The 12,039-nt window shown below is 51.6% G+C and overlaps 2 protein-coding genes across 2 annotated transcripts; one reads left to right on the top strand and one right to left on the bottom strand.

Moving 5' to 3' along the window:
* Positions 1-1,221: 1,221 nt before the first annotated feature.
* On the top strand, positions 1,222-11,922 carry LOC111001844. Its single transcript, XM_022271886.2, has 21 exons — positions 1,222-1,534; positions 1,621-1,818; positions 2,076-2,207; positions 2,744-2,878; positions 3,464-3,576; positions 3,643-3,822; positions 3,969-4,134; positions 4,210-4,276; positions 4,345-4,462; positions 6,498-7,314; positions 7,391-7,565; positions 7,652-7,818; positions 7,889-8,022; positions 8,602-9,043; positions 9,123-9,425; positions 9,525-9,721; positions 9,797-10,419; positions 10,494-10,617; positions 10,692-10,823; positions 10,894-11,611; positions 11,777-11,922. Exons 1-21 carry the CDS (start codon positions 1,487-1,489, stop codon positions 11,834-11,836), a joined length of 5,049 nt encoding a protein of 1,682 aa, XP_022127578.2. The 5' UTR covers positions 1,222-1,486; the 3' UTR covers positions 11,837-11,922.
* LOC123690665 (coiled-coil domain-containing protein 63-like) lies at positions 4,469-5,880 on the bottom strand. The gene has a single exon (XM_045634408.1). The coding sequence runs from the start codon at positions 5,878-5,880 to the stop codon at positions 4,477-4,479; it is 1,404 nt and encodes a 467-aa protein (XP_045490364.1). The 3' UTR covers positions 4,469-4,476.
* Positions 11,923-12,039: the final 117 nt, after the last annotated feature.

Genomic DNA, 12,039 nt, shown 5'->3' with positions numbered 1-12,039 from the left:
AAACCCAGGATTCAAGATTTTAAGATTCAAGAACCCTGTAAAAATAGATTAACATAAATTAATACATATTATTATATAAATTATATTTTAAACGTAATTTTTTCAGGTGCTATGAAAGTTGTCACTTATTATTTGTAAATGTTTCTGTCAATTGAAGCTTTCGTAATTTTGGTGTTCACAAATTTTTAAGTAGAATTTTTTTTAGTAAAAAACTTCGTGGTTGGTTTTTAGAAAAAAAAATCTATGCTCATATTATTTTACGGTTGGCGCCATTTTTCAAAAATGTTCATGCGAGTTGTGTTGTTTGTTGCACAAAATGAGTTATTTCGATGATATTTTATTTGAATTAACACCACCCAAACTTAGTGTAATTGTACAAAATGCTTCGGAGAACATTTTATCAGAAAAGCAAAAAATTCGCTACATAAGACGAATTTATTGCGTGGGCAGAAGAGAAAAATGCAAATAGTTTTATTAAAATGCTTAATTTTTTCGTTTTTGTATTAAAAATAATTGTTCAGTACACGTGCGGAATCGTCATTGCAACTTGTTCCGACTGTCAACCTAATTGCAGGGCCTGATTAATCCTTAGGCCAATTAGGCTGCAGCCTAGGGCACGACGATATATGTACTAGGGCGAGCTGAAATCGCGTCTTCGCTAGATCCTATCCATCATCCCCTGAATATTTCAACTAGACCGAGACATATACTAAATGAACTGTGAACTGGAAGTACAAGCAGATTTTGGTATCCAAATTAGATGAAGAATCGACGGTACAAAAAATTGTAAAAACTGGAAAAAAATCAAAGTAATGATACCAAAATAGATAAGTGTTACCAACTGCAGCTTCAAAGGTCTTTTTCAGCACTAAAAACAGTTAAAAGCTACTTGCACTTCACACTCCGCCAGCAAAAACTAACAGCGCTCTCGCTACTGCACACAGAATGTGATTTTTTTGAAACAATAAAAAATCTGAAAAAACAAATGAGAGGCCGCATCCCGATAAATAGCCTAGGGCGGTCAGAACTCTCGATCAGTCTCTGATTAATTGTCGGAACTCTTTGAAATGACAGACTTTTCATTTGGGATTTTTCTTTCTTTCTAAATCGGAAACTAATAAAAAAAACATGAATAAGTATTTCACTGCTAACCTGATCCCAGCTCTGTGGTTCTTTATTTGCGCACAGCGTCATAAGTCATAACACATTTGACTGCACGAATGTTTGTGTCATCTGTCATTGGCGGTCAAAATAACTTCGTATGCAATAAAATATTTCCATATGATTGAAATTACAACACCAAGACCAAATCAAATATTTGTTATAGTGTTATGTGATTTCAGAATATTGAACAAATTCAGAATTGCATTTGCATAACCAAAAAAATTTAGTAACGCGACCATATCAATTATCGACATTCAGTTCATAGTTAAGACTTCCACACCTGGAATAATTTTTGCATTCAAGCTTTTGTTTTCTGGTAAACATGGGTGGAAAATCAAAACAAAGTCAAAGAACTAAAAATAATGCCAGAGTAAGTTCTTACAATATTGTGAATAAATATTGATATCTACTTACAGATGTGTAATATACCAATTAACATTGTGTTTTGTATTATAGCCATCAAGTAGTGGGCGCAGTGCAGAATTGCTTAATAATGTTATAAATACAGACTCTACATTTGGAGCTTTAAGTACTGGAAAAATGGTGCCTGCTCTGTTTCCAACGATGACACCTATAATTGACAATATCTTATCTAATGAGTTTATACTAGCCTTTAAAAAACTTAACAAAAAGGATCCCATTACCAGAATAAAGGTAAATTATCTAGTTGTAAAGTATTATTAATAAACAAAAAAATAAATATCAATATTTTTTCTCTCAATGTGTTTTGATGAGTACATCAAACTTGTACTTGTAAGTCACAGACTTAAATTAATTGCTTTTATATATTTTATCACCTTTTCATTTTTATCTTAATTAAAGTAAAGACTAAGTTTTCTGCCATAATTACTGGATTGATGGATTAAACCATTGATGGACCTCTGGTAATAATTTTATTTTGTTTTTAATAGGCATTACAAGAGCTTTTGGAGTTGATTAATAAAAGTGATATAGAGGAGGTAGTGGCTGCCCTTCCTAATTGGACTGTTTTTTACTTGATGCTGACTGTTGATAATGATCGAAAAGTTCGGGAGCTTACACAGGTATATATTGAGACAATTATTGAATGTTATAAATTACCTGCACTCTATTATCTGTTTATATTATTTAGGACTATTAATTTCCTATGTAATGCAAAACCATTCAGAGTTAACTAGAAATTTTGGAAGGTTTCTTTTTTTTTTTTTTTTTATTGGACCACAAAATTAGGACAAACACATGTCAACATCAACTTACATATGAAAATATAAAAAAATGTGGTGCCGTCCCTAGAACATGTAGACACGGTCATGTTTTATGATCTCTGAACCACAGATAGACATGTTTATATTTATAAATCAGACTATCTTAGTTATAATCAAGTAGGTGTTCAGATCTTTAGAGCTTTAGCTATAGGAGAAAAGATTTTTAGATTTGACCACCTATTGCTAAAGCTTATAATTAAATTTAAGGCCTTCCAGATAAGTATTTAAGTATTTTGAATTTAACAGTGGGGAGGTCTAGTGTATTTTATCATGTCAACATTAATAATTACTTAATATTTCAACTATAATGATGGAACATAATATAACAAATTTAGGCTTGCAATGGTGCAATATTCAGCCGCATTGGGCGGCGCGCTGCTCCGCACTTAAGACGTCTGCTACCTGTGTGGCTGCTGGCCGTTCACGATGATTACGGACCCTCAAGACATACTGCCTCCACTTATCTCAATGTAAAATGTGCTTTTGTATTATTTCATTAATTTCCTATTTTTACAATATATAATATAATAATATATCTCTTTTAGACTTTAGTTGTCCTTATTTAGTCAAGATACTATATTCTAGAATATACATGTTTTGTATTGAAAAAGATGTATTTCAATATAGTTTAATTTTTATTCCCTCGACAACCTTGTCTGTTTGTCTTTTGTTGGCAAAGGTCTCTGACCTGGGCCATTCAGTTCCATGTGACACCTTCCACGGCTCTTATTTCACCTGTGTACCAATGCATTAATTATTTGCTCCATATGTGAAATTCATATGTAAAGAGCTTTGAACCAGGAGCTTTCTCCTGTTTCTGTGAGGCTATTGCTTTTACTACTTCATTTAGCATAATGTCTGGTACCATGTCATCTCCTGGTAGATCTGTTGACTGAAGAGTATGTTGATGTCTGGTCATCGGGTTATTTTTTTTGAAATCAGTTGATATAATTACTAATAATAATAATAAAAGACAATTAACAACTTCATTTACTTTATTCATTTTACTTTTACGTTCCACAATCAATGAAATAACTATTCTAATGTGTCCGTAGAGTACTTTCCCGGGAGCAAAATTATCTGAAGCGATAGCATTTTGCAAGACAGAGATAATGGCACTTGTCCTGGACAATCTAACCGGAAATCCTGAAGCAATTTTGAATAAGAAGTGAGTAATTAAATAATAGGAGAAGTCAACCAAACATAAACCCGATAACTGTGTCCCCTTGCACAGGATAGAGGCGCCGGAGGAGAGACAGTCGGCGGCGTCGCGAGTGAGAGCCGGCAGTCTGGGCGCCCTCGGCCTGCTGCTGCGGTTGCTCCCTCCGCACCTTCCGCTGGATCCTGCGCTGCAGCCGCTGCTGTCGGCCGCCAGTTTCTGGAAGCTTCACGCGCACGACGACCATCACGTCAGGTAACCTCAAATGTACACTGTGGTCGAGTACTTCCCCTTCTCTTTCGGCAAATAAACTACGCTATGTTGGAAATTAACCTTGACTGTTCCGCTAACAAGGAACTTTCTGCTCGACAAGACGAGGTGACGACACGAAATTTGTTCAGGGCGGCATGGTTCGAAGCCGCGGGGCGCCTCATAGAGCGCGAGGGCGGGCGGCTGGGCGACGCGGTCGGCGGGCGGCTGAGCGCGGCCATCTTGGCGCAGCCCGAGAGGAGGCCCGATGTGGCCGTCGCTCGCTGGGCCGCACTTCTGATGATGCTGCGCGTCGAGGTCTGTAGTCAGGATGTCCACCGAACTCGTTAGACCGACCGAACGGCGTTTTAACTGTGACCGATATTGTTTCAGGAGTGGCAGAAGTGGGTGCAGAAAAAGGATCTCCTGCTTAAAAGACTGTTAGACACCATAGAGAACGGTATGGCCCATTTCGGAACGAAGTCGCTTCGGCTCCTCGGCTCCTCTCATTCGACACGTCTTTCGCAGGCGCCTGGGGTGACGCGAGCCTGGCCGGTGAAATCCTGCTGCCGCTGTTGGCGCGGTTGCCCGAAGACTTGCGGTCGAAAGAGCTGTACCGCGACCTGACGAGGGCGCTGTTCGCCGGGTGAGTTTCGGGGGCTACCGCCGCGGGGAGGGCTCCGGGCGTCGCCGCCTGCGCGGCGTGCGCTCCTTGCTATCCGCCGGGCGCTCCTCCGCCCGCAGTGCCTCCGCGCATTCCGCCGCTCGTCGCTCGAGGCTCTCGACGTAGAGCCGCGCGTTGCTCTCGTTCACGTCCGAGGAGCGGCCCAGTAGCCTGAGCAGCGGCAGGGCGTCGCACCGAGCCGCCGCGGCCAGCGTTCGCACTCGGCCCAGCAGCTCGGCCGACGCCCGCCGCGTCTTGTCGCACGCGACCCGCAGCCTCTCTCTCTCGCCCCTCTTCTCGTGCAGGGTCGCGCGCAGCGCCCCGGCACTGTCCCGTCGCTTGCTCAGCTCGGCCCGACGCTTCGCGTGCTCCTCGGCGACGGCGGCCTCGAGCGTCTCCACGTTGTCGCTCAGATTTTTCAGCTCGCTGTTGACTTCGTTGATGTAGTTGAAGAGAGCGTAGTTCTCCTCTTCGCGCCGAGTGAACTCCTGCATCAGGCGGTCGACGTCCGTCTCCCCCGCGTACTCCTCGAGCGCGTCGAGGATGTCGACGTAGTTGTCGCGAGTCCGCGTCTCCATCTCCTGGCGCTCGAGCCTCTTCGCCTCGGCCTTGGCGTCGGCCGCGGTCAGCCTGACGGTGCCCTTGGTGCGCAGGAACTCCTCGAGTTTCGCCCCGTGGTCGAGTCGCCGTCGAAGCTCTCGGACTTCCAGCCGGTGTCTTCGGCGGTCGACGGCCGCTCTCTCCTCGAGGGCTTCCAACCTGGCGCACCACTCTTCGCGCTGATCGTACGTCCCGATCGCCTGCTCGACCAGCTCCAGTATTTCAGCCTTACCCTCCGTCAGCCTCCTCATCCGAGTCTTCCGGAGGCCGTTGAAGAACTGGCGGTCGCGCAGGAGCCGGTCTATTCGAAGACGCATATCGTAGTTTTCGCCGTTGACGGTGTCAAACTTGGTGATCGCGGTGTTGAGCCTGTTCTCCAGACGAGCGACGACGGTCCGATCGCCGAGAGCGCCGCCGTCGCTCTCCGACGCCGTCCCCTTCGACCGAAGTCGCTTGATCTCTTTCTGCACCTGTTTCGAGAGAAAATCAAGTTCGGCGACGTTGGCTCGCGACTCCCTGACGCGGGCCGCGCACTCGTCGCGCTCGGCGAGCAATAACCGGAGGCGGTCTTCGGAGCGCAGCAGCGCAGCGGCCCCTCTGCTCCGTTGGAGTCGATCGCAGATGCGGTCGAGGTCGGCGGACAGCGCGCGCAGCTGTCCGCGTTGGCGACGCAGAGCGGGGCGCGCGCTCCTACCCACGGCGCCGCGGTCCACCTCCATCACGCGAAACTGTCTCCGCAGCTTGGCTAGCTCGTCTTCTGCCATTTTCTCCATTTCCATATCTTCGCCGGGCGCCGTCATTTTGCTGTATTACTTCCGAATAAGATTTTCAATATGTGGTAATGCTCAACGTTTCGAGCATAACTCGAAGCGTGAGGGTCAAACACGGTTCGGTTAGATCGATCGCCCGTGGCGACGCCCGCACGTTTCAATTTAGTACTATTCTTTGAAAAATTCAGTTAATTCATCTTCATCGTATCGTATTACAAAATATATCTTTATCTTTATTCATTACAGACACCTGGTAGTGATAAAATTGATCTAATCCCCACATTAGGGAGTCCCTACGTTGTGGGTATAATAATAATAATAATGTAAGCCTTTATTCAGAGAAGATACTAACTAGTTATTGTTCTTCGAAGTAATCCCCGTTCCTCTCTACACATCGTCGCATTCCATGGAACCACTGATAAAGGCAGATTCTTAGATTAATCTCTCTCTCTCTCATAGTCAAATATTCAACAGTCCGTTCAACGGAGTGCGCTGAAGCATAGTCGTGAGGGAGAAATAATAATAAACTACTAGAGTAAATATAAACCTAATTTTAATTATTTTTTTTATTTCATTTCAATCATTTTAATATTATATCATACATGAAAACTATATGTGTAGTCGTAACGATTTGAACTTTGTTTCAGTTTAGAACTAAAGAGTATATTAAACTCGAAAAGCGAGCGTCAAATTTGGATCACGAGCGTGGCGGACTTCTTGAGGTTTCTCTCCATTCAGAGACACGACTACGTCACGGAAGCCGTTTCGGAGGCTCACAGGACATGGCTGCAGAAGATATTCGCCTCGCCGGAGCCCGCGGCCCGACCGCATCTGATCAAATATTCGGTCGGCAAAATGGCCTCTCTGGTCAAATATTGGATGCGACGGTCGACCGAGACGGGAGACGACGAGTGCGACAAAATGATCAGATGTTTCTGGCAAAACTTCGGAGCCACCGTCGTCGCGCAGATAGACGCCGTCTCGCCGTCCGACGACGACGTCGCCGCTCTTTTGAACCTGCACACGGTAGCCTTCGAGTCGTTGAGCGCCGGAGACGGAAAGAGCGAGAAGGTGCTGCGCTTCGACGACGAAGCGGCCGACGAACCCGAGAGACGCGACGCGGGTCCCGAGGACGAAGCCGTCGCGGAGCGGTTCGCGCGCGGAGTCACCGAGCTCCTGAGCGTCGGCTGCCGTGCGTGGCTGGAGTGCGCGGAGAGGAGGGAGCTCCGCGCCGTCTTCCCGCCGCTGGTTTCGGCGCTGCGCCGCCTGGGCGACGAGAGGCTGTTCGCCGAGGTGGCGCGGGCGAAGGTCGGCGGAGGCCCCTACGCGCTGTACGAGCGGCTCTGGCGCGCCTGGCTCCGCGGAGAGGCCCTGCGGTGCCGCGCGCTCGTGCAGCTGCTGTTTCTCGCTGCGACCCATTTCACCGACCGTGAACTGGAACTCGCGTACGACTCTTTCGACGGGGTACGGACGATTTCGGACTTCCCGCGTCCGAGGCCACGGGGCTTCGTCGCCTAAAAAAATTATTTCGTTTGGGCAGATGTCGCCGGTCGTAGTGGAGTGGATCATCTCGTCGTCGCTGGACCTGCACCGAAGACCGGCCGGCGAGTGGCTGCGGGGTCGCCTCGTGGCCGCGACGCTGGTGTCGCTGAGTCGCCGGCGACGACCCGACGCGGACCGACTCGTGCTGGACTGCCTCGAGCCTCGCCACGGAGGTAACCCGGCCGCGGCCCATCCGTCGGATCGGCCCCGCGAGTAAATCAACGAATGGCTCGTGACGCGCTCTCCGTCTGATCCGCAGAGGTGCGCGTGAGCGAGGAGGCCGTCGCCGGGGTGGTCCGGACGCTGAGCGAACCGCCCGTCCGCCGCCGGGCCGCCGCCGACGTCTGCCGGACCCTGGCCGGCACCGACCGCGCGTCCATCGCGATTCCTCTGGCCGAGCTGCTCTTCGACCGCAGCCTCGATACGGTCGTCAGATACTCTTTTACTAAACGATTTTACAAAAAGACTATTATGAAACAACTGCCCGACTTAGCAGGTCGGAGACGAGCATCCGACGGAGGCTGACGAGCGCGAAGAGGGCGGAGAAGAAGGCGAAGGCTGGCAGGTCCTCTGCGGGCCCCGCCTCGCGGCGCACGCGCGTCGCCGACTACACGCTTTGCTGGCAAACACGTGAGTAGAAACACAATCATGTGTAAAATAAGATAGTGATAAAAAATCTATGTTTATTTTTAACTTGCACATTTGTATTTTCTAATCTAATTGGTTTTTTACTTTTAAAGTTTCCCTCTAAGTGTTGTGCACACTTGTCGTTGATGCACAGGGATGTATCTGTATGTCATGTGTTCTGATAAGTGTTTGCTTAGTTCGCCTTTTAAAATAAAACAAAATTAAAAATAATGTATAAGAGGTTAAAAGCATAAGAGATTTGGGTGTTATTAATGAAAGTTCACAAGATTTTGGGAGCACGTAGATCCTCAAAGCTTTCTGGTTTTATGTCCAGAATAACGGGGAGTCTTACCGATTCTAGTGTCGCTGTTACTACCTTAAGAAGCAAAGTCTCGTTAGAGGCATATTGAAGTTCAATAGTTGTGCCTGGTCTCCAATGTACTTAACCCATTCGGCGAGGCTGGAGAGGGTTATCCTTTAAAATTAATAATACACACCGTTTTTTATATTATAAAATAAATAAAATAAATTTTTTTAGAGGAGAATAATATTTAAAAATATGAAATTCGCGTATCGTTTCAGAGACGAGAGCCTCGACCCGGTCCGAATAGAGCGCTGGGTGTCCCTCTGCCCGCCTCTGCTTGCGGCCGGCGACTTCGTCGAGACGGCGAAGGGCCTGCTCGCCGTGGACGTCGAGAGGTCGACGAGGACGGTGGAGGGCTTCGCCCTTCGCGCCGACTGCGTCTCCGGCCGCCTGCTCTGTCCCGTCCGGGACGAACGCGCCCGAGGTCTCTCGGAAATCGTAGAAAGGGAAGAGACGGAGGACTGCAGAGACCCCGACTCGAGGGACGTGGCTCCGTTCGTTCGGGCGCTCGTCTTTCGCGCGGGTCTTCTGTGCGAAATGCTGAGAGGCCGGAGCGAGGAAGCGGAGCCGGCGCCGACCGGAGAGTGCTTCCGAGAGGCGTTCGCGGAAGTCCTGCACGACGCGGCCGTCCTGCGCTCTCTCTGCCAGGGATACGTTCACGTGAGGCGCGGTCTGACTGCTCGCGAGGGAAGCGGCCGAGACGTACGCCGACGTCTCGAGAGCGCAATTTCCATTTCAGGCCCCGTTCTACGAAAGCGTGAAACGCTGCAAGGAGCGGGTGGAAGCCGCGATCGACGAAGCGACCTCGCTGCTTCGGGAGGAGGACGCGAAGGAATTGGCGAAGTCGTTAACTCAGCGGGCCTTCGACGCCGGCTACTACTGGGCCTTCGCCCGCAGACTGTACCTCGAAAAGACGGGGACGAAGGGAATCGACGGGGTCCGGGACGAGCCGGGCGGAGACGCGGGTTCAGACGGGGCCGTCTTAGACCCGCTTCTGCTGGACAAAATCGTGACTCGCAGCGGCTTTTTCCACGTGACACAGGTCTGTCTGACAATACGCTTTATATCTTACCTTCCAGAACGGATGAATTTCTTTTGGATGAGTGTCCGACTAACGAACGAAACATCCTTCCCTCCCTAGGTTCAAGGCGGAGTCCGAGGACGGTACTTGTCGGCGATCCGAGGCTGGTACTTGGCGCAGGGTTTCGCCTCCGATCTCGCGGACTCGGAGCGCAAGGAGCTGTTCGTTCGCAAGCTGACCTCCGCGTTGGCGTCGGCCGGCCTCGAGCCCCTCATGGACGACTACTACAAGTACTGCGACAAGATGTTCAACGACAGGTAAGGGACGCCTTTCCCCTCGTTCCCGGTCCTTCGACGAGAGAGACGAGACGTGACCGACTCTCGTTCGCACAGAGATTACTGGAAAGTGCCATGGAGCGTCGTGAGCTGCGAGATCGGCGTGCTGGATCTGCTACGCGAGGCGGTGGAGGCCGGCGCCTGGGACCTGGACGCCGCCACCTGGGACTTCGCCAACATCGCGCTCTGCTCGGCGCTCGCCTCTCTGGCCGGGACGCCCCCCGACCTCTTGCCTCGCACCAAAATAGCCGCGGCGGGCCGAGCGGCCCTCGGGCTCTTCGCGAGCGTGGCCGGTTTCGTGGAGAGCGTCCGAGAGGAGAGCGAGCGCCGCCTCCCGAGCGCCCACGTGGCGTCGCTGCCCGCCGAGTGGCGGGACATCTTCGCCCCGGCCGCCCACACCGACGTCTCGACGCTGCAGGCTCGACTCCTCGAGCGCGCCGTCGCGCCGGGCCGGGGCCGACCGACGGCGGCCGAGACGGCGCTGGCGGACGCGGTGGCGGCGGCGCTTCCCTTCGTGCGCTGGGAGCTGACGGCGGCGGCGCGACGAGACGCCGACCTGTCGCTGGAGAGGCTGACCGGCACCGCTCTAGAGGCGCTGTCGCGCGACGCGTCGGCGCCCGTCCACCGCTTGGCCTACGCCGCGCTCGCGACTCTCGCCAAACCGCTCGTGCTCGAAGACGGTGAGGCTCTCTCGCCGATCCACCCGGAGACGCGATCGTTCTCGCGTTCCGACCGTGACGATGTTATTTTTCAGTGGCAAAGTTGAAATCGGCGAGCGAGCGAGAGAGCGAGGAAGAGGACGCGAAGCTCTCCCTCTCGCTGCGGCCCTACTTGACGGCCCTGAAGCGTCGCGCGCCCGATCTGCTGCCGGACGACGGGTGAGTTCGATCGTTTCCCGTCTCGAGTTGGAGTCGCTCGTCGGACGATCTGCAGCTCGATCTCGACTTTCCAGGCGTCCCGAGGAGGAGCCCCCGGCCGAGTGGTGGGACGGCGCCCGCGGGTTTCTCCTGACGGCGCTGGCCGCCCTGCGCCACGCCGATCTCGCCGGACGTGATCTCGTCCACCACTACGTCGAGTGTCTCGGGTGAGCCGACGGGAGAGCGACCGCCGAAAGGCATCGCGAGCGGACGATGACGCGCTAGGGCTCATTGCAGGGTCAGCGAGACGATCGGGGACGTCCTCTCCGTGGCCGGGCGGGCGCTGCCGGCGGAGGTCAAGCGCGCCTCGGGCCCCGACGGCGGAGCGCTGCCGCCCCGCGTCGCCGACTATTTCACCACCGACCCTCCTCTCTCGGCCGAGCCCGACGAGCGGACGGCCGCGGGCCGCGTGGCCTGCCGCGTCGTGTTGTGCGCGGCGCGGAGCGCCGGGGCGGCCGTGAGGGCCCACTGGAGCGCGTCGAATCCCCGGAGCGCCGAAGCGTTTCGGCGCCTCGTCGCGCTCGCGGTCGCGCAGCCGCTGATCGAGGAGCAGCTGCGGCGCCTCAAGGAGCGGGCGCGTGAGGACCTGGAGGACGTCGAGGTGACGGTGTCGCGAGTCGGCGGCCAGGTCGAGGTGCGCGCTAGGGCGCGAGTGGAGGAGCGCTGGGTGGAGATGACGGTGACTCTGGGCGCCGCGCACCCGCTGGAGCCGCCCCGCGTAGAGGCGCCGCCGCAGCGTTCGCCGGCCTCGCAGTTGCACTGGGTGCGCGTGTACCTGGCTTACCAGAACGGCTGGCTCGTGACGGCGCTGCGCCTGTGGAGCGAAGCGCTGCGCTGCCGCGTGGATGCCGCGGCGCAGTGCTACATCTGCTACTGCCGCTTGCACCCGACCACCGCGCGGCTGCCCAACGTGCCCTGCCACACCTGCAACAACCGCTTCCACTCGGCCTGTCTCGTGAGTGCCTGTCGCTTATTCGATTTCTGATTCGATATTGCGATCATATTTAGCTCCTCGTACCCACCCAAGCTAATACCCGACGGGCGAAGTAACGTTGTTTCAGTAATTGACTTTCATATTTCATACCTAATTATCGAAATCTCACACAATTTTGTTTCACAGCGCAAATGGTTCAAAACTAGCCAGAAGTCCAACTGTCCACTGTGTAGAACAGTATTCTAGCTGCGACGCTGCTTCTTCTATTTTAAATTTAAAACAATTTTGTTATAAGTGTTGATAATTTTAAAATAAAATAATGAAGATTGAAATGTTGACAATTGAAATTTCCCTCCTTAAATCAGTAAATTGTGTTCTTTAGTTTTAAATTTGGTTAAAAAATATTTTTGGATTTTGGTGCTCCTGAAACTGCATTCTGTGATGTCAAA

Source organism: Pieris rapae, chromosome 2 (assembly GCF_905147795.1).
Source record: "Pieris rapae chromosome 2, ilPieRapa1.1, whole genome shotgun sequence".
In the NCBI taxonomy this organism is placed as follows: Eukaryota; Metazoa; Arthropoda; class Insecta; order Lepidoptera; family Pieridae; genus Pieris; species Pieris rapae.
Note: the sequence above shows the minus strand (reverse complement) of the source record. Positions and strands in the feature narration are given on the sequence as shown.